We start from the raw sequence: 21,842 nt of genomic DNA, 5'->3' as shown, positions 1-21,842 counted from the left end.
TCTGTCTTCAGTTTAGCTATTTCAGCTTTCAGTTATCTAATTGCCTCAAGATAATCAGTATTTTCCTTGAGGGTCTTAACTGTTGTTTCCCTCATACTGCCATTCCTTTCCTCCAAAGTTGTTTTCATTTCTGTCATTAATAAGTTTATTATTGCTTGCATATTTTTCTTATCTATGGTTACTTCTGGCTGATTTGTAGTTTCTTCTGGGCTCTTGTCTTCATTCATTGTAGTAGCAGTTTTATTTGCTCTTGATCTACACTTTTTTTTTTGATTAATGTGTTTCTTATTTTTATGTTCTGTTCCTCTGTTGTTGTGTTTTGAGTACAAGCAACACTGTACTAAATATCTTTATGACAAATGCAGTCACCAACCTCAGAAATTACAATAGCAACTGAAGCAAGGATTGAAGCAGTTTAACCACTACCAGTTAGCCAAACAATGTCTCCAGTCAGTGAAAAAATAGCAACCAAGTCCAAGTGAAGAAGAAAGAGAAAGGAAAAAAGGATAGCATGAATAGACAATTATGCAAATCTACTATCCACTGTATATTCTAGGGGTAGCAAGAGGAGAAAGGGAAGTAGAGCAGAGATACACACATAGAGAGTCCACTCTGAGTCATATTTCTTCCCTCAAATAATTCACAAATGAGTATCAGTGAATTCAGAAAGCCAAAGAAGGAGGAAGGAAGAAAGACAAGAAAAAAGAAAAAAAAAAGGAAGAAAAACAAGAGAGAGAAAAGGAAAAAAAAGATAAGAAAAGAACTGTGATAAAGGAGCAGTGAAAGGAAAGTTTTTTAATTAACTAATTTTTTTTATTTTATTTTTTAATTAGCTAGGAGGAGGGAGGAGGGGAGAGTGGGTAGGGCAGGTAGGAGTAGTGAAACAAGTTACTTTCACAATGGATAAGATTCCTAGTCCCCTAGCAATGGAAAATACACTAAGAGTTAATTCTGGTCAACCTAAAGGAGGAGGGAAAGAGATATCCCTTTATATAATATTAATAATAAAATAGAATAGGGTAAAAAAACCTGTCCCAGATTGCCTCAAGCCACCTGAGCAGAGGCAGCTGATTGTTAAGAAAGTAAAACAAACAAACAAACAAAAAACAAACCCCAACCCCCCCCCCCAAAAAAAACACCTCAGGGCAGTCTTTCCCTTTTGTAAATCCAATTGGCCACTGAGAAAGAGGGCCAAGGGTTTCAGAAAGGAATAGACTTGGAGTGGAACCTCTGTTGGGCCAGGAATCTTGGTAAAGAAAGAAGCTCAGCAGGGAAGCCTGCTAGGAGCAGGGTGTGGTTGGGGGGGGGGCGGGGGGGCAGGGGTGTGCTTCGGGAATAATAAAAAAAATTTTTTCCTTTCTTTTTTCCTCTATATTCTAACCCAAACTGGGCTATATTCACCCCCTTGGTGTCACAGCTAGGACCCCGAATTCACTGTCCTGCTGAAGGCAAAAAATCCTACCATTTCCAGCAGCTGTTGTCGAACTCAGACCAGAAGCTACTTCTCAGTCCTCCATCTTGGCTCCACCCCCAATGTTTATTTACTTTTTTGTGTCTTCTATTTCTCTTATCAATGTTCTATAGTTTTCACTGGAAAGGTCTTTCACCTCCTTTGTGAGATTCACCCCCAAGGTATTTTATCTTTTTAGGTCCAAGAAAAATAGAACTGAATCTTTTATTTTCCATTCCTCTGACTCCTTGTCTGTATACAGAAATGCCACAGATTTATGTATATTGATTTTATATCCTGTTATTCTATTGAATTTATTTCCAGTAATTTTTTTTTTTTGCCTCCAGGGTTATTGCTAGGGCATGTATCTAGGCTCATGGAGGCCATTTTTTCCCTTTTTGTTGCCCTTGTTGTTTTATCATTGTTGTGGTTATTATTATTATTGTTACTGATGTCATTGTTGTTGGATAGAACAGAGAGAAATCGAGAGAGGAGGGGAAGACAGAGAGGGAGAAAGGAAGATAGACACCTGCAGACCTGCCCCACTGCTTGTGAAGCAACTCCCCTACAGATAGGGAGTTGAGGGTTCGAACTGGGATCCTTATGCAGGACCTTGCACTTTGCACCATGTGCGCTTAACCCACTGTGCTATTGCCCAACTCCCACCAGTAGTTTTTTAATGGAGTCTTTGGAGTTCTCTAGGTATAATGTCATGTCATCAGCAAAGAATATAGCTTGGTTTCTTCTTTTTCAATCTGTATGCCTCTGATAACTCTTCCTTGTCTGACTAAAATGGTGAGGACCTCCAGAATTATGTTGAATAACAGTGGAGAAACAAAAAAAGCTTTCAGCTTTTCCCTTTTGAGAATGATGTTAGCTATTGATATATTGTAAATGGCCTTAAATATGTTAAAGAATAGTCCTTCTATTCCCAGTTTCTGAAGGGTCTTTATTATAATGGGCAGTGGGTCTTGTCAGCTGCTTTTTTGGCATCAGTTAAAGGAACCATATGACTTTCATCTTTCTTTTTGTTGATATGATAAATCACATTGATTTGTATATGTTGAACCACACCTCCCTGTTTACTAGGGGTGAATCCTACTTGGTCTTTGGTGAATGAGTCTCTTGATATGTTGTTGGATTCTATTTGCCAAGATATTCAGGTTCTTTGAATCAGTGTTCATCAGGGATATAGGTCTATACTTTTCTTTCTTGTTAGAGTCCTTTCCTGCTTTGGGGATCAAAGTGATGTTCATCTCATAGAATGTGTTTAGTAATGTTTGCCCCTCTTCAATTTTCTGGAATAGTTTAAAGAGAATGAGTATTACTTCTTTGAAATTCTTATAGAGATCACTAGTAAAGCCATCTGGGCCTGGGCTTTTATTCTTGGGAAGATTTATGATTACTGGTTCAATTTCTATACTAGCAATTGGCTTGGTTAAACTGTATGTTTCCTCTTGGGTTGGGTTTGGCAGGTAGAATGAAATGTGTCTATTTCATCCACTTCCAATTTAGTTCCATAGAGATGTTCATACTATTATATATGATTCATTGTATCTCCCTATATTCAGTTACAATTTCATCTCTCTTGTTCCTGATTGTTTATTTCTATCATAGCTTTCTCTTTTTTCTTTTGGTGAATCTCACCAACATTTTATCTATTTTATTTACTCTTTTAAAGAACCAGCTCTTGGTTTCATTAATCTTTTGGATTATCTTTCTGGCTTCTATTTAATTACTTTTCTGATTTTCACTATTTCCTTTCTCTGCTGATTTTTGGGTCTCTGTTGCTCCTTCTCTAGTTGACTCAGTTGTGATGGTAGGTAGCTAATTTGAGATCATCACTACTTGTAAATATGTATTGCTACAAACTTCCCTCTTCGGACAAATTTTGCTGCATCCCACAGGGTCTGGTAGTTGCTCTCTTCATTTTCATTGTTTTCTAAATAATTTTTAATTTCTCTTTTGACTTTTTCAGTGACCCCTGTGTTATTCAGAAGTGTTTTATTCAATCTCCACAGTTTGTTCCTTTTTGCAGTTGATTTCTAACCTTACTACTTCATGCTCAGAAAAAAAAAATACTCTTTATGATTTTAATATCTATTAAAGCTATCTTTGTGTCCCAACATGTGGTTGATCCTTAAAAATGTTCCATGTGCACCTGAAAAGAATGTATATTCTTTTGGGAGGGGTGATGAAAGGTTCTGAGCATATCTGTAAATTTCATCTCATCTATGAATTCATTTAAGGCCTTTATTTCCTTGTTGATTTTTTTTGTCCTGATGATCTATCTCTTGCTGTGAGTGGTGTTTTGAGATTTCTAAGTAATACTGTACTGGTGCATATGTTTCCCTTAAGGTCAGTAAGTACTTTTAAATATATTTGGGTACATGCATACTGGGAGCATATATTGATAATGATTGTATCTTTCTGTGGATTGATCCTCTGACCAATATGTGGTGTCCATGTCTGTCTTTTTTCACCTACTTTGCCTGGAAGCCTAATTTATCTGTTATTAGAATAGCTGTTCCTGCCCTTTTGTTTGCATTTTGGAATACCTTGTTCTAACCTGTCGCCTGGAACTTCTGTTTGTCTTTCTTTTGGGTATGTGTTTTTCTGAAGACCAGAATAGATGAGTTTTGCTTTTTAATCCATTCAATCACTCTGAGTCTTTTGTCTGGAAAATTTAAGCCATTCCCATTTAGAATGGTTATTGATAAATGCATTTTGCTTATAGCCATTCTGTTTTTAGTTTCAAGGTTGTTTTATGTTCTTGACTCTTCTGTTTGTTACTTTATGTGGATGATTTTCTATAGTGGTCCTGCTTAATATACATATGTGTATATATATGTGTGTATATATATATATATACATATATATATGTGTTTCCTATTTGTCTTTGTGCTGTATTTTGTTTTGTGGTTATCATCAATATTATATCTAACTTACAAAACCTATGTCTTTTTTAAGTTTGCCTTGGTCCACCTATATTGGACTGTGTTGCTCAATCTACTTTGCTCTCCCATTTCCTGTCTAGCTTTCCCTGTTGTTGTGTTCCTAGTTCTGTTCTAACAGTGATTGCCTCATTAAAAGATGGAATTCTTTTACTTCTTCTTTTCATGTAGGACTCCTCTCAGTAATTCTTGCAAGGAATATTCATAAATGGCAAATTCCTAGTTTCTGAATGTTTGAAAAGATATTTATTTCTTCCTCATATTTGAAAGATAATTTAGCAGGATACAGAATTCAGGTTGGAAATTCTTATATTTTAATACTTTGAATATGCCATTCCACTCCCTCCTTGTCTCTAATGTATGTGATGAAAAATCTGATGAAAGTTTGTTGGTCTGCCTTGTTATACAACTTTCTTCCTTTCCCTGGCAGTTTGCGATACTTTTTCCTTGTCCCTGGTTTTGAATAGTTTTACAGTTCTGTGTCTTGATGTGTGTTACTTTGCATTCAAAAATTTAGTTGTGTGTTCACCTTCTTGGATTTCTCTATTTTGAACATAGCTGAGTTATGGAAAATTTCCTGCTAAAATTTCTTTATGCTCTCTACTCTCTCCCTCTCCTCTTCCTCAGGAGGGTCCCAATTACTCTGATATTCATCTTTATGATGGAATCTGCTATTTCAGAGAGAAGTGTTTCATTTTTCCTAAACCATTCCTCTCAAAGAGTTTTAAACTGACAGCGTGGTGGGTGTGTCTTCTTGTGTTGATGTTCTTTCCTCCACCTTATTAAGCCTACTTCTGAGACCTTTTACCTCAATCTGAACTGCATTCAAAGTGTCCTTTAGGCCTTGAAGTTCTGTTTGGAGGGTTTTTTTTTTTTCTTGGTTATTTTGTTTTGTTTTTGTAATTCTTTGGTGAAATCATCACTGAGTCTTGAATCTTAAGTTTAGTTTCTTGAATTGATTTCATAATAAGTTTTCTGAGCTCTATCTCTGTCATTTTTTTTTCTAGATCTGTCTGGTCATCTGGGTTTTCAGTCATTTCTGTCTGTGTATTTCTCAGTGGCCACATTTAGTGTGTTTTTTGCTGTTGTATTAGCAGGAGACTATACCTGCTATATATATCTGTTGGTGGATGAGAGGAGACTTTAACCTAAGTCACCAAGCCAGTTCACTGTCCTTGATGTCAATATAGGGTCACCCTGCTGCTGTTCCAGCTTCTGTGGGACAACAGCATCAGAAACTCGGGAAGTCACAGTTGTAAATCGGTCATTTTATTCTTTTCTTTTCTTTTCTTTTCTTTTCTTTTCTTTTCTTTTCTTTTCTTTTCTTTTCTTTTCTTTTCTTTCTTTCTTTCTTTCTTTCTTTCTTTCTTTCTTTCTTTCTTTCTTTCTTTCTTTCTTTCTGTTTTTCTTTTCTCCAGGGTTATCACTGGAGCTCAGTGACAGCACCACAAATCCACTGCTCCTGGCAGCCACTTTTCATTTTTTTATTGGATAGGGCAGAGAGAAATTGATAGGGGAGAGGAAGATAGAGAGGGAGAGACAGAGAGACACCTGCAGACCTGCTTCACCACTTGTGAAGTGACCCTTCTGCAGGTGGGGACCCAGGGGCTTTAACCAGGTCCTTGTGCTTTGTACTATGTGTGCCAACCCGGTGTCCCACCACCCAACCTGATGACTTTTTTTTTCTTTTTAACAGTCTTTTGTTGTTTTAACTTGGACCCAGGAGTGGTGTGCCTCAGCTGACAATTTCCTAATTTGGTGGCAGCCATCCCTGAGCACTGCTCTTTTGTCCTGGGAATGACTCAGTCACCCACTTTCCATCCACAAGCCACAGGTGTCTGTATTCACCTGTGGATTGGTGAATTTATGAAGAAGTCCTAGACATATTTTGTTGAGTTTTCTAGTGGGTGATTTTTGTTTTGTTTACCAGGGAGAATGAAGGGAGTCTGCTGCTACTCCATAGTAGTTACTCCCATAACTTTCTGACTTATTAGCCTGTCCTTGGCATTTAAAGTAAATTCCATTTGAGCATAAATGTTTGTTTCCAAGCTAGAACACTGCTTTATAGTAATTGCTCCAAAACAATACTTTCAAAATATTGAGAAGAAAAAGCCTTCATGGTTAATGATTGATAATGATAGCATTTGGGAAAGAATAAGTAGAAAAGAATTATAACCAGATAAAGGGGTGCTTCACCTGGTAAAGTATAAGATACTCAGTTTTGGAAGTCGGGCAGTAGTGCAGCGGGTTAAGCGCAGGTGGTGCAAAGCTCAAGGACTGGCATAAGGATCCCAGTTCAAACCCCCCGCTCTCCACCTGCAGGGGAGTCGCTTCATGAGTGGTGAAGCAGGTCTGCAGTTGTCTATCTTTCTCTCCTCCTCTCTGTCTTCCCCTCCTCTCCATTTCTCTCTATCTTATCCAACAACAATGACATCAGTAACTACAACAATAAAAAAAAGATACTTAATGTTTAATCCTCAGCATTATATATGCAATAACAGAGTGGGCACTGATATTTTTCTCATAAAAATAAATACTTAATTTTGTAGCTAAATTAAATTAAAATAATGGACCATATTTTTCCATCCTGTCTAATCTTAGTACTAGATTCATGAAATTATTTATCAACTAGAATATTATTCTTATAGGCACAATAGTAAAAAAAAAATGTTGATAATTGTTTTTACGATGCATATTACTATAGTGTATTTTGAATTTGCTATAAATATTAAAGATGCATTAGAATGTTGTGGAAGACAGTACAATGTCGAAGGACTTTAAATACATTTACAGGTGGCCCTCATATAGACAAGTTCCACATCCGTGGATTCAACCAGCTACAAATCTAAAATACCCACTATGTAGTTAGGTCTATTACCGTTGCATTTGTACAGAAAATGTGCTGATGTTTCCTTGTCATTATTCTCTAAAGGGCACTGCTGCTATTGTCATAGCATTTATATTGTTAGTTAACCTAAAAATGATTTAAAACATATATAGGCAGGCTGCATGGATTTGATATAAGCACTGAACTATCTTATATACAGAACTTAAATATCTATAGATTATGTTCCTGGAGCCAGTCCCACAGGATTATGAGATTTGACAGATCTTGTCCAAAGCTTGCAAATACAAACCACAAACTATTTTATATGCCTACATTTGAATGAGTTGTGGTCAGTATGATACTTATTTTCTAAAGTTATAATTTGGAGGAGAAGGCTAAATAGACTGTGTGATATTTTACAGGCCACATTTAAGGGATGGATGGATATTATGTATGCAGCTGTTGATTCACGAAATGTAAGTCTGTTTATAGAGAAAATTTGTTTAACTTGATGCAATAAATTTTTCCACTATATTGAAATTTAGTTATCAATAAAGCTGTGGATTGATATATGCATATGTATTACACAAACAAAATATTCAACATTATATTACTTCATCCAAAAGTGGGCTTGAATGTTTTCTCTTGTCTCTGTGAATCTTTCAACGTGTTATTTTTTAGTATATAGCATGGTTCATGACATGAAAAGTGTATTGACTGTATTTGAAAAATGATACATTTTATTCTTGGCTCTTATAACTTTGATCATTTGTGCACTAAAAGCCCTCACAGGCACTTTCTTTATCTGTCATAAATTTCTTCTAGCTTTTGATCTTTCCTGTAGTCAGATGTCTGATTAATGGTAGAAAAGAGTGATAGAGAACAAAACAACAAAAATAAAGAGTAATATTTCTCTCTTTAAAGTAAGATTTTGTGGTAAAAGATAAGAGTCTCACAACTACCTTTACACACCTAAACTTCTGATACTTTTTGTACAATTTCCATTAATTTCCTGTGATTTTTATAATAAGGGAGGAAATCCCACTCTGAAGAGAGGGGGGAAGGATGAGTTGGGTTCTGGTATATTATCAGACATAGTAATTAAGTTCAATGTGGATAACAAGGTGCTGACTCAGGAAGAGTTCTTGAAGTTTGTTTATTTTTTTAAAAAAAAACCTAGTTTAAAAAAGAAGAGTAAGAACACATCCGCTGAAGCTCTGAAGGGTATCTCTGTAAATACCATGAGGTACCTGTAGGGTTTTTTGTATGATAATAATATCCTTCCAAGAAACCTTTTGAAATTTATGTTCTGTTATTTTAATTTCACAGATGAGAAAACTGAGCAAGAGAAATCAGTCTTGAAGTTTTTAATATAGGATAGTGATACATTTTTCTGTAGGAAGAGGAGATCCTCACTCTGAGTGCCTAATAAATGCACTCATAGTCTAGGCATTTATTGGCTGAATTTCATTTTAGTTGTTCAGGCATTGTTATTATTGTTATTGTTGTTGTTGTTGTTTCTCAAACCAGTGAATATTGTTTTATAATACTACAATAACTTGTTAGATATAGTATTTCATAATGTTTGTTTAATGTTTGGTTTCTTTTTGTTCCCAATAATTGAGACGTGCTTTGAGAATTAAAAGTTCACTGATGTTCTTCCTATAAAACAAGTAGTAGGTATAATAGATATCATTCTTCATGTTTTGTAGGTAGAATTACAACCCAAGTATGAAGACAATCTGTACATGTATCTTTATTTTGTCATCTTTATTATTTTTGGCTCATTCTTCACTCTGAATCTTTTCATTGGTGTCATCATAGATAATTTCAATCAACAGAAAAAGAAGATAAGTATACGAAAACTTTATCTTTGCTCTAATATGTGAACTAAATGTGTCATGTGTTCTTTTGACCTTAAAAGCCAGTGAAAAGGGGGCCGGCACAGTGGGTTAAGTGCACATGTTGCGAAGCACAAGGACCAGCATAAAGATCCCAGTTTGAGCCCTGGCTCCCTACCTGCAAGGGGGTCGCTTCACAGGCGGTGAAACAGGTCTGCAGGTATCTTTCTTTCTCTCCCACTCTCTGTATTCCCCTCTTCTCTCCATTTCTCGCTGTGCTATCCAACAACAATGACAGAAATAACAACAACAATAATAAAAACAATAAACAACAAAGGCAACAAAAGTGAAAAGGTAGCCTCCATGAGCAGTGGATTCATAGAGCAGGTACCTGAGTCCCAGAAATAACCCTGGAAGCAAAAAAAAAAAAAAAAAATGGCAGTGCTATAATATGAACTGGAGAGATAGTTTACCCATTACATGCTTTGCGTTCATACAAGCCAGTACTGCATGTGACTATCATGACGCTGGGCAAAGCTCTGGTGATGTGAGAGTTATCTCCTTTGCTCTCTCTCTGCTCTCTATGTGACTCATGATCTGAATGAAAGCAATAATCCTTGGATATATGAAGTCATTCACATGTGATGTGAGACTCTATGTCCAGGAATAAAAAGGAATGAAGGATAAAAATTGACAGATTACTTTAAGAAACTTAATCAGCAATTAATTTTTCACTACTTGGTAATACATATATATTTACAATTCCAGTATAGAAATGGTACTAGGGGGCTGGGCGGTAGAGCAAAGGGTTAAGTGCAGGTGGCTCAAAGCACAAGGATGGGCTCATGTATCCTGGTTCCAGCACCAGGCTTCCCACCAGCAAGGGGGTTGCTTCACAAGCGGTGGCAAGGAGGTCTGCGGTATCTTTCTCTCCCCCCTCTGTCTTCCCTTCCTCTCTCGATTTCTCTCTGTCCTATCCAGCAACAACGACAGCAATAACAGTGATAAACAACAAGAGCAACAAAAAGGGAAAAATAGCCTCCAGGACCAGCAGTGGATTCGTTGTGTAGGCATTGAGCCCCAGCAATAACCCTGGAGGCAAAAAAAAAAAAAAAAGAAAGAAAGAAAAGAAAGAAATAGTACTGAATTACATTATATTGTACATTAAATGTATGTGTTTCTATGATTCAGACACCAGCATTACTAGAATAAAATGTGGCAGCCACTATCAACATGTAACTACTAAGACAGATTTCGTAGCTAGTGAAGAAAATGATTATAACCAAATGTACTTTCATTACTTTACTTTGGAGGCCAAGATATTTTTATGACAGAAGAACAGAAGAAATACTACAATGCAATGAAAAAATTGGGTTCCAAGAAACCACAAAAGCCTATACCACGCCCTGCTGTACGTATAGCAAACTGTTATGACAGTTAAAGCTCTGTTATCTTTTACAGTTAAAATTAGTAGACTTTTTTACCACCAAAGTTATCACTAGGGTTTTGGAGCCTGTATGATAATTCCACTGGTCAAAGTGTTTTGTTCTATTTTGCTTTATTTTGATATCTGATAGAGACAGAGAAATAAAGAGGGGGTGACAGTCTAATTATCTTTTCAGATCTCAACTGGATTTACAGTCTGACAACTTTAAATCCTTGTCTCAGCCTGAAATGCCATAGAACATACATCTGTATTTCTGAATGCTTAATAAGTCTTCCCATTATAAGTATAACTAATAATTTCACTAAACATCTGTTGTATTAATTATATTTCTACTGCCTATCTTGTTTCTGAGGGGAAAATATGAAGGCATAAGCTAGGAGAAGGAGATATGAGAGACATAAGTAGTTATTAATCTTTGAAAGTCAAATTTGATGCCTACCACCAACACATGGGATAACAAAATGTATTACTGTGACAAATATTTACTGACCACCATGCTGCATGGGCACTGAGAACACCATAGATAGTAAATAACATAAGGTCAGCTTATTAAATCCTACATCGTGAAAAATACATTATATTTGAGTCAATAAAAGATAACAGTGCATAAAATAAACACATTTAAAGAGATGTCTATTGCAATATATGTTTCTTCTTATAGTATAAATGACAAATGTATTTTTAAAAAGTTATATTTTCATTGCTATATTAAGTATCAGGTAAGTTGAAGTCAATATCTCCTAAGTTTGTGTATGATCTTTTACATATCCTCTGTTCCAGAACAAATTCCAAGGAATGGTCTTTGATTTTGTAACTAAACAAGTCTTTGATATCAGCATCATGATTCTCATCTGCCTCAACATGGTCACCATGATGGTGGAAACAGATGACCAGAGTCAAGAAATGACAAACATTTTATACTGGATTAATCTGGTGTTTATTGTTCTGTTCACTGGAGAATGTGTGCTGAAACTAATCTCTCTTCGTTATTACTATTTCACCATTGGATGGAATATTTTTGACTTTGTGGTGGTCATACTTTCTATTGTAGGTAAGGAAAGGTGCTTTGACCCATTTAAAAAGTTAGTAGTGAAAATTAGTTTTAAAACATTGAGAGTATTTTTCAGTGATCTTTCTCACCATCTCAGATTTTCAAATAGAATAGTAATAGTCCATCCTGCAGCTTTTCATTTCTTTAATTTCATGATTTCCAAGTAATAACTTGCAAAAATATTTCCTGCTTTTTAAAAGCATCTTATTTCAAAAGACATTAACTGCAGCTTTGGCATACTCCTATGGAGTAGACAAGCATTGCTTTGAATAATCAGTTAGCAACACAGCCTACGAAGTGGTGTAGACGTAGAGCACAAAATTGCAAACATGAAGTCCAGCGTTTGATTGTCAGACTGTGTAGACAGAATGATACTCTGGTTCTTTTTTTCTTATTTATTTTTCATTAGTGATTTATAAGATTACAAGACAGTAGGGGTTATACACCACTTCTACCAACCCCTATTGATAACCACCATGTTTTTCCCAAGGTCTTAGATAGGGATTGACTCTTTTTTTTTTTCAGTTCATGTATTTCAATTCTCTGTACGCCACATATGAGTGAAATGATTAATTGGTTGTCATTCACTTCTTTACTGTTTTAATAAGCATAATCACCTCCAGTTCCATCCATTTTATCTCAAAGGACATAATATTGACTTTAAATTGCTGAGTAGAGGCTCTAGTTCTTTCTTTCTCATTAGCAAAAAAAATATTTATAAAATGCAATAATTAAATATTACTTAAGTGGTCTGGGAGGTGGTGCAGTGGATAAAGCATTGGACTCTCAAACGTGAGGTCCTGAGTTCAGTCCCCAGCAGCACATGTACCAGAGTGATGGCTGGTTCTTTCTCTCTCCTCCTATCTTTCTAATTAATAAATAAGTAAAATCATTTTTTAAATGTAAAAATAATACTTAAAATTTAAGAAATTAAAAAAAGATAACTCCTTCATGGAAATGTAAATAACTGGAAGCAGTCAAATGTCCCATTATTAAGGTGTTTTATTTTGATAATTTGAATATTATATTTGCTTATATATTTTTACACACATATAAGCCTCAAGTTTTCCATAGTTTGTAATAATCCTTTTCAGAGGTGAAAATTTTGTTTAAAAAATACCAAACATATTATCACTAATATATTTTAAGCTCATATGTTTGAAACATTAAATGGAGTGCTGGAAATAATTGTAAGAAATATAATACAAAGTTCTTTCTATCTATAGCTAGAGAAAATGCATGCTGAGAGAAAAGTAGTATACCTCTATCTCTCTACACTGCTAATAAAGAACTCTGAAATGTGTTCTTTACTCTCAGAGAGGGGAATGTTACAGGAAGATGACCAGAAGGCCCTGAACCCAGATCCACATGGACCCAGAACTTTTGTGATCAAGACCTTTTTTTGTTGTTGTTGTTTATAAAAAGGAAACACTGACAAAACCATAGGATAAAAGGAGTACACCTCCACACAATTCCCACCACCAGAACTCTGTATCCCATCCCCTCCCCTGATAGTTTTCTATTCTTTAACCTTTTAACCCTTTAACTCTCTGAGAATATGGACCCAGGGGTCATTGTGGGATGCAGAGGGTGGAAGGTCTGGCTTCTGTAACTGCTTCCCCGCTGAACATGGGCGTTGACAGGTCTATCCATACTCCAGCCTGCCTCTCTCTTTCCCTAATGGGGCAGGGTTCTGGGGAATCCGAGCTCCAGGACACATATGTTAACTCTCAGTGACCTTTTTTTTTTTTTTTGCCCCATTCCCTGAAAGGGAAGAGAATTTGGAGAACCCTTGAATGAATCAAGCCCTATTTCCTTTACCTGAGAGGAAGAGGAAGAGTAAAATGTGAGAACACCCAGAAGTTAAAATAGGTGTAGGTGTGGCTTAGAAAGAATGTGAAAGGGTAGAGGTAGGTAGCATAATGGTTATGCAAAAAAACTCTCATGCCTGAGGCTCCAAAGTCCCAGGTTTAATTCCCTGCACCATCTTCTTCTAGCGTTTGCCCTTCTTCCGTAGCCAGTCAACAGCATCAGGTTGAGCCTGATGTAAAGTTTCGAGACCTCCTTTGAATCTGGAGAGGTGGCAGTCGTTGACTATGTGGGTCATAGTCTGTCTGTAGCCGCAGGGGCAGTTCGGGTCGTCTCTGGCTCCCCAGCGATGGAACATAGCGGCACACCGGCCATGGCCTGTTCAATAGCGATTGAGGAGGGCCCAATCATAACGTGCTAGGTCAAAGCCGGGTTGACGCTTGCAGGGGTCTGTGATGAGGTGTTTGTTCTTGACCTCAGCTGACTGCCAACTCTGTTTCCAAGAGACTGGAACAGAGAAGTTCAGTGTAGGCGTAGGGGACCAGATTGGGTGACGAGACGTCAAGCGTTGGACAGGGTGGGCGAAGATAGCAGCGTATATTGGCAGGTCCGGTTGAGCGTAGACGTGGGAAATGAACTTAGATGATGCCGCATCCTGACGAATATCTGGCGGGGCGACGTTGCTAAGAACTGGCAGCCATGGAACAGGAGTGGAACGGATAGTTCCAGAAATTATCCTCATGGAGGAATATAATTTGGAATCGACCAAGTGGACATGGGGGCTACGGAACCATCCTGGGGCACAGTACTCTGCAGTGGAATAGCATAATGCCAGAGATGATGATCGCAGTGTGGAAGCGCTCGCGCCCCATGAGGAGCTGGCCAGTCTTGCAATGATGTTATTCCTCGCACCCACCTTTGCTGCAGTTTTTATGAGATGTTCGTGAAATGACAGGGTGTGATCGAGAGTAACGCCAAGATAGACTGGCTGGGCTTCATGCCGGATTCTTGTATCGCCAAGCTGCACATTAAGCTCACGCGATGCCGAGGCATGGTGTAGATGGAAAACAGATGATACCGTTTTTGCAGTGCTAGGGATTAGTCGCCATTTTTTACAGTAATCAGATATCAGAGACATGTCTTTCATGAGTGTTTCCTCGAGGATGTCGAACTTGGATGCCTGAGTTGCACAGCAGATGTCATCAGCGTAGATGAACTTCCTTGAAGAAGTTTCTGGGAGGTCATTGATGTAAATATTAAATAGCGTAGGAGCCAGAACAGAGCCCTGGGGGAGGCCACTTGAGACAAGTCTCCATCTGTTAGACTTGTCACCCAGATGCACCCGGAATCTTCTGTTTTGGAGAAGAAACGATATAGTGTTGGCCACCCATGGAGGCAGGCATCTTGAGATCTTGACTAGGAGACCACGGTGCCAGACCGTGTCATAGGCTGCTGTGAGATCAACAAAGACAGCACCCGTCTTTAAATTCTTCTGGAATCCATTTTCAATGTAAGTTGAGAGGGCCAGGGCTTGTTCGCAGGTAGATCTTCCTGGGTGGAAACCAGCTTGGGCGGGTGATAGGAATTTCTCTGTAAGATGAGAAATACGTGACAGAAGCAGCCTCTCAAGGAGTTTGTAACACACGGAGAGGAGAGAAATTGGTCTATAGCTGGCGGCCAGTGTTGGGTCTTTCTTTGGTTTCAAAACCGCTATTATCTTCGCACGACGCCAAACTTTGGGCATAGACTCAGATTCCAAGATATGGGACAGGAATGAAGCGAGCCACTTCTTTGCTGTGGGACCCAGGTTAAGAATGAGTTCTGGGGTGATGTTATCATAGCCAGCAGCTGTTCCTGGTTTAACCCTCTTCAAAGCGTCTTCCAGTTCAGACAGTGTAAAGGGAGAGAGTTTTGGAGATGGACAAGATAACCGGAAGTGGGATGACCACTCATGGGAAATTTCTCTTTTCCAGACTGGGTCCATCTTAGCACGTCCAACTTGAGTTAGGTGACCGGCCACTGAGTTTGGAGATACGGGAGAATGGGAGACGGGAGGGGGTTGGCTACCGGCACCCAGACTGTGAAGAAGCTTCCAGGCCTTCCTACTTGAGTGGGTGAAGTTCAGACTTTCCGTGAGTTGTTGCCAGCGGGCTTGGCGTGCTGCATCCAGGGAGGCAATGAGATGGTCAGCCACATCTGGGTCGCCCGACTCATCATACTGCTTTAGTAGTTGCTAGCATTCAGCATCAAGACAAGGCATATAGTTAGCACATCTCCCATGAGGAATGGCTTGGGAAGCTGCTTTGAAGATGGCTTGGCGGAAGCGCCTGTAGGAATCTTCATAGGGGATAGAGTTAATTGGAATTGCAGGAATAGATTTGTTGGTAAGATCACTGAACAGATGCCAGTTTGCTTTCCGAAAGTTCCTTCTTAGTTTCTCCGAGCACAGAATGAGTGGGAGCTGGAGACCAATGTGGATGATAGCTGGGCGGTGATGACTGTGCGGGAAGATCTTGAGAATGTGTCTCGTAGCGGGAAAGGCTTGGCCTTTGACTGTGCTAATCCAGCACAGATCGGGTGACGAGTCTTTATTCCATCTAGCACTGTGAAAAGAGCCTGGCTGTTTGGGATCCTATAATAGGGAGAGGTCATTCGCTGAAGCCCAGTCAGCTAAGATAGAGCTGTCAGCACGAGTGGAGGATTATCCCCTGCACCATGATAAACAAGAGCTGAGCAGTGCTCTGGTAAAAAAAAAAAAAGAAAGAAAGAAAGAAAGAAAGAAAGAAAGAAAGAAAGAAAGAAAGAGAAGGCAGACCTTTAGAAGCCACTAGGGAAAAATAGAAACAGGCTGGGGGTAGGGGTTGATCAGTCACCACCCATATTCAGCTGAGAAGCAATTACAGAAGCCTGCCCTCCCATCTTCTGCACCCCATAAAGATCTTTGGTCCATACTCCCAGAGGGATAAAGAATAGGGAAACCTCCAGTGGAGGGGAGGGGATATGGAACTCTAGTGGCAGGGACTATGTAGAATTGTACTCCTTTATACCACAGTCTTGTCCATAATTATTAAGTCACTAGTAAAAAAAAAAAAAAAAGTAAACAAAAATGGCTATCAGCTTCCACATAAAGTTATCCATTTTTACTCAAATGGCCCATGTGCTTCTCTTGTATGTGTCCTTTCATTTTCCTCATTAAAAGTTTAAAATATCAAGAAAGAAAACCAAACTGTGAGGAATAGTTAAAGTTAGGGGGCATAAAAACCTTTAACAATAGAATAAAAATCATTCATTTGAGCCTTGTAAATACAAAAAAAAAAATGCTATAGGACATAAACACACTCAATGAAGCAGTTTAAAAAGACTATATTGTGTCCATCAGGGGAAGATGAATGGGGCTGGTGGTGATTATGATTATGAGTAGTCAAGCAAGGAAGTGAAGGACAACTGTAGAATGATTACATGGGTATGTGGAATATAGAGAACTGAAACATGAACTTTAAAAGTTTAAGATATATGTGTGTGTGCATTTTTTATATGACATAGTTGGACTTTTGGTGGTTGAGTCTTTTAAAACAAGTTTTTATTGAAGTAAGAATAATAACCATTAATATCTTTGGTCAGCATAAAGGTTAATTTATAAAAACCATATATACTTATTTATTTTGCTGAATAAATAATGAATATTGTATGTACATTTATAAAAAACATGTATGGTGGTCCGGCGCAGAGGCTGGCACAGTGGATAAAGCACTGTATTCTCAACCATGAGGTCCCTAGTTCAATCCCTGGCAGCACATAACCAGTGATACCTGGTTCTTTCTATCTCTCCTCCTATCTTTCTCATGAATAAATAAACTGATTTTTTTAAAATCCTGTATGTTTATAATTATATCCACATTTTTTTTCTTTTCCTCCAGAGTTATTGCTGGTGTTTGGTGCCTGCCTCACGAATCCACTGCTCTGGAGGGCATTTTTTCCCATTTTTGTTGCCCTTGTTGTTGTCTTTATTGTTATTGTTGCCATTGATGTTGTTGGATAGAACAGAGAAATCAAGAGAGGAGGGGAGACAGAGAGGGGGAGAGAAAGACACCTGTAGATCTGCCTGTGAAGTGACACCCCTGCGGTTGGGGAGCTAGGAGCTCAAACCCCGATCCCTGTGCTTTAAGCCATGTGTGCTTAACCTGCTGCTACCGCCCAAATCCCAATTATGTCCACATTTTTTAAAACTAGTGATTATTTTGTTGTAAAATTTCACTTGCTGCCATTGTAAAACTATATCGTTGCTTTTGCCATTGTTTCTTGATTTTCTACAGGTATGTTTCTTGCCGAACTGATAGAAAAATATTTTGTGTCCCCCACCCTGTTTCGAGTCATCCGTCTGGCCAGGATTGGTCGAATCTTACGTCTGATCAAAGGGGCCAAGGGGATCCGCACACTGCTCTTTGCTCTGATGATGTCCCTGCCTGCACTGTTCAACATCGGCCTCCTGCTCTTCCTGGTCATGTTCATCTACGCCATCTTTGGAATGTCCAACTTTGCCTATGTCAAGAGGGAAGTTGGCATTGATGACATGTTCAACTTTGAAACTTTTGGCAACAGCATGATCTGTCTGTTCCAGATCACCACTTCTGCTGGCTGGGATGGATTGTTAGCACCTATTCTCAACAGTGGACCTCCAGACTGTGACCCTGAGAAAGATCACCCCGGAAGCTCAGTGAAGGGAGACTGTGGAAACCCCTCTGTGGGGATTTTCTTTTTTGTCAGTTACATCATCATATCATTTCTGGTTGTGGTGAACATGTACATCGCTGTCATCCTGGAGAACTTCAGTGTGGCCACTGAAGAGAGTGCAGAGCCCCTGAGTGAGGATGACTTTGAGATGTTCTATGAGGTTTGGGAGAAGTTTGACCCGGATGCCACCCAGTTTATAGAGTTTGCCAAGCTGTCTGATTTTGCAGCTGCCCTGGATCCTCCCCTTCTCATAGCAAAGCCAAACAAGGTCCAGCTCATTGCCATGGACCTGCCCATGGTCAGTGGGGACCGGATCCATTGCCTCGACATATTATTTGCCTTTACAAAGCGTGTTTTGGGTGAAAGTGGAGAGATGGATGCCCTTCGGATACAGATGGAAGAGCGATTCATGGCTTCAAACCCCTCCAAAGTATCTTATGAGCCCATTACTACCACTCTGAAACGTAAACAAGAAGAGGTGTCTGCTATTGTTATCCAGAGGGCTTATCGACGCTACCTCTTGAAACAGAAAGTTAAAAGAGTTTCATCTATATATAAGAAAGACAAAGGCAAAGAAGATGAAGGAACACCTATCAAAGAAGATATCCTCATTGACAAGCTAAATGAGAATTCAACTCCGGAGAAAACCGATATGACACCTTCTACTACTTCTCCACCTTCATATGATAGTGTGACCAAACCAGAAAAAGAAAAATTTGAAAAAGACAAGTCAGAAAAGGAAGATAAAGGAAAAGACATCAGGGAAAGTAAAAAGTAAAAAAAAAAAAAAAATTAAAATAATAACAGAAGCAAATACTATCCCATTTTGTGATCAATTGTTTACAGCCTGTGATGGTGATGTATTTGTGTCAACAGGACTCCCCACAGGAGGTCTATGCCAAACGGACTGTTTTTACAAATGTATACTTAAGGTCAGTGCCTATAACAAGACAGGATCCTCTGGTCAGCGAACTGGAACTCAGTCAACCAGAGAAACAGCATTGACAGGAGGTTTCTGTTTTCACAACCAGCTGACACTGCTGAAGAGCAGAGATGTAATGGCTACTCAGACTATAGGAACCAATTTCAGTGGGGGGAGGGAAGTTCAATTTTTATGTAAATTCAACACATGTGACACTTGATAATAGTAGTTGTCACCACTGTTTTTGTTTTAACTACCGCACCTGCCATATTTTTACAAATGTATGCTGTGAATTTATCACTTTTTTTTTTTAATTCACAGGTTGTTTCCTATTATATGTGACTATTTTTGTAAATGGGTTTATGTTTGGGGAGAGGGATTAAAGGGAGGGAGTTCTACATTTCTCTTGTATAACTGAAGATATTTTAAGTGAAGGCATGCTGCACTTCTCATTCACACATGGGACAAAACATCATATCACAAAAGGAACGAGTTCTTGTTTCAGGATGTTTTTAGATTTTTGAGGTGCTTAAATTGCTATTCATGTTTTTAAGATGTCTCATTCAAAAATTTTAATGTGCCTGTAAATGTTCCATAGAATTCACAAACATTAAAGATTCGTTTTATTTTTACACAGTCCATTATATGTACATGTATATATGTATATATGTATATGTATGTGTATATACATATATATGTATGCACACAGAGACACCCATCACCACACAGTCATTCAGAGTCCTAGCAGCATGACTATAACATTTTTTGATAAGTGTCCTTTGGCGTAAAATAAAAATATCTGACCAGTCCTTTCTAAGAACCTGAATTGACCAAAAAAATCATCCCCCACCACCACTTTATAAAGTTGATTCTGCTTTTACCTGCAGTATTGTTTAGCCATCTTCTGCTCTTGGTAAGGTTGACATAGAATATGTCAATTTAAAAAATAAATAAATAAAAGTCTGCTTTGTAAATAGTAATTTTACCCAGTGGTGCATGTTTGAGCGAGCAAAAATGATGACTTAAGCACAGTATTTATTGCATCAAATATGTACCACAGTAAGTATAGTTTGCAAGCTTTCAACAGGTAATATGATGTAATTGGTTCTATTATAGTTTGAAGCTGTCACTGCTGCATGTTTATCTTGCCTATGCTGCTGTATCTTATTCCTTCCACTGTTCAGAGTCTAATATGGCAAGCCATATGTCAGTGGTGAAGTGAAGCAAATCGTTTTACCAAGACCTCATTTTTCATGTCATTAAGCAATAGGTTGCAGCAAACAATGAAGAGCTTCTTGCTTTTTATTCTTCCAATCTTAATTGAACACTATTGTTTAAAGGCCCAACTGTACAAACATGTTGCAAGCTGAGTAAATTTGTTGAAAATAAACGGTTAGAGTTTTCTAAGAAGCATATATAAATACTGTAAAAAGTTCATTTTATTTTATTTTTCAGTCTTTTGTACATAAAATGAGAAATTTAAAGTATCTTCAGGGTGATGTCACAGTCACTATTGTTAGTTTCTGTTCCTAGCACTTTTAAATTAAAGCACTTCACAAAATAAGAAGCAAAGACTAAGATGCAGTGTAGCTTTCTGCTATTTTATTAGTACTGTAACTTTGCACAAATTTCAGTGTGAAAGAAATCTCAGATTGAGTCCAACATCCATTTGCTTTTAAATAGTAATGCCTTACCATGAAAAGAGGCTTATGGAAAGGTCAGTGGATAATTTTGGCATTGCTTGAACTAGATGTTTCCACCTAGTCATTTTATTCACTTAATCACCAGTCTTTTCCAGTGTTTGTTTACACAAATAGATGTTATTCTTATTGACTCATAATGGCATTAGAACTGTATGAGATATGTCATGGGATCAAAGCTTTCTTTTACTCCACAAAACCAGGTAGTGAAGTTATATTAACAGTTTCAGCAAAGCATTTTGTTTCTTTCACAAGCAACATTAATTGTAGATTCTTTATACTAAAGCTATTGACTTGTAGTGTGTTGGTGAAATGCATGCAGGAAAATGCTATTACCATAAAGAACGGTAAACCACATTACAATCAAGCCAAAAGGATAAAATAATTGCTTTATTTAAAAGGTTTTTGTATTTAACTGTCCTGTCTTTGTTTCTATCTTTGAAATGCCATCTAAAGGAAATTTCTATCATGTAAAAATGATCTATCAAAAATAAATGTGAAGAATACACATTAAATATAATAATTCATCTTTAAATCTTTTCATGGAATGGAACTTAAGAATGTAATGGATATCTAGTTTTAATATGGACAAAAACCTAGATATGGTAATGGGTAGAGTAGTGGAAAGTTGCAAAAATTAATAAAAAAAAAATCAACTCACATGTAAAATTGTGTATCCTTTCTCTGTCATGTGTGTCTATTTTATTTTTTTTTAATTTTAGTTCATTCCCTTTGTACCTTGAATTTTATTTTTACTGTTCAGTGGATTTCCACTGTTACAGTTTTCTTTTTTTTCTCTATCAAATATCTTGCTTATTATAGTCTGTATACAAAGGCTGCATGTACTTAGGTCCCCAATAAGTTTATATTTTGTCAGTGATTGCTTCTACAATTTCCTCAGCAAAAAACTAAGCAAGCTTCAATTTCAATTCTTTATGACTCCACAATATGTAAGCAAAAATTCCAAAATAACACATATTTACTTTCACATTTAATTATGAATGGCTGGGTTACATTTCTCAGTCCTGACTTCATACTAGAATTACTACAGAAATTTTTTTAAGATGACAGTGCATGGAACAAGACCATATTTCTGATGCCAATTGATAT

At 37.7% G+C, this 21,842-nt stretch overlaps 1 protein-coding gene across 1 annotated transcript in view; it reads left to right on the top strand.

Annotated features, from left to right (window-relative positions):
* The window catches only part of SCN2A (sodium voltage-gated channel alpha subunit 2), a 187,083-nt gene extending 165,682 nt beyond the window's left edge, over positions 1–21,401 (top strand). The window contains exons 23-27 of the mRNA XM_060177783.1: positions 7,654–7,707; positions 8,944–9,081; positions 10,379–10,483; positions 11,300–11,570; positions 17,693–21,401. Coding sequence (XP_060033766.1) covers positions 7,654–7,707; positions 8,944–9,081; positions 10,379–10,483; positions 11,300–11,570; positions 17,693–18,888 — 1,764 coding nt within the window. The 3' untranslated portion in view covers positions 18,889–21,401. The remainder of the gene's footprint in view (positions 1–7,653; positions 7,708–8,943; positions 9,082–10,378; positions 10,484–11,299; positions 11,571–17,692) is intronic.
* Positions 21,402–21,842: the final 441 nt, after the last annotated feature.

The sequence above is a fragment of the Erinaceus europaeus genome, chromosome 18 (assembly GCF_950295315.1).
Source record: "Erinaceus europaeus chromosome 18, mEriEur2.1, whole genome shotgun sequence".
In the NCBI taxonomy this organism is placed as follows: Eukaryota; Metazoa; Chordata; class Mammalia; order Eulipotyphla; family Erinaceidae; genus Erinaceus; species Erinaceus europaeus.
Note: the sequence above shows the minus strand (reverse complement) of the source record. Positions and strands in the feature narration are given on the sequence as shown.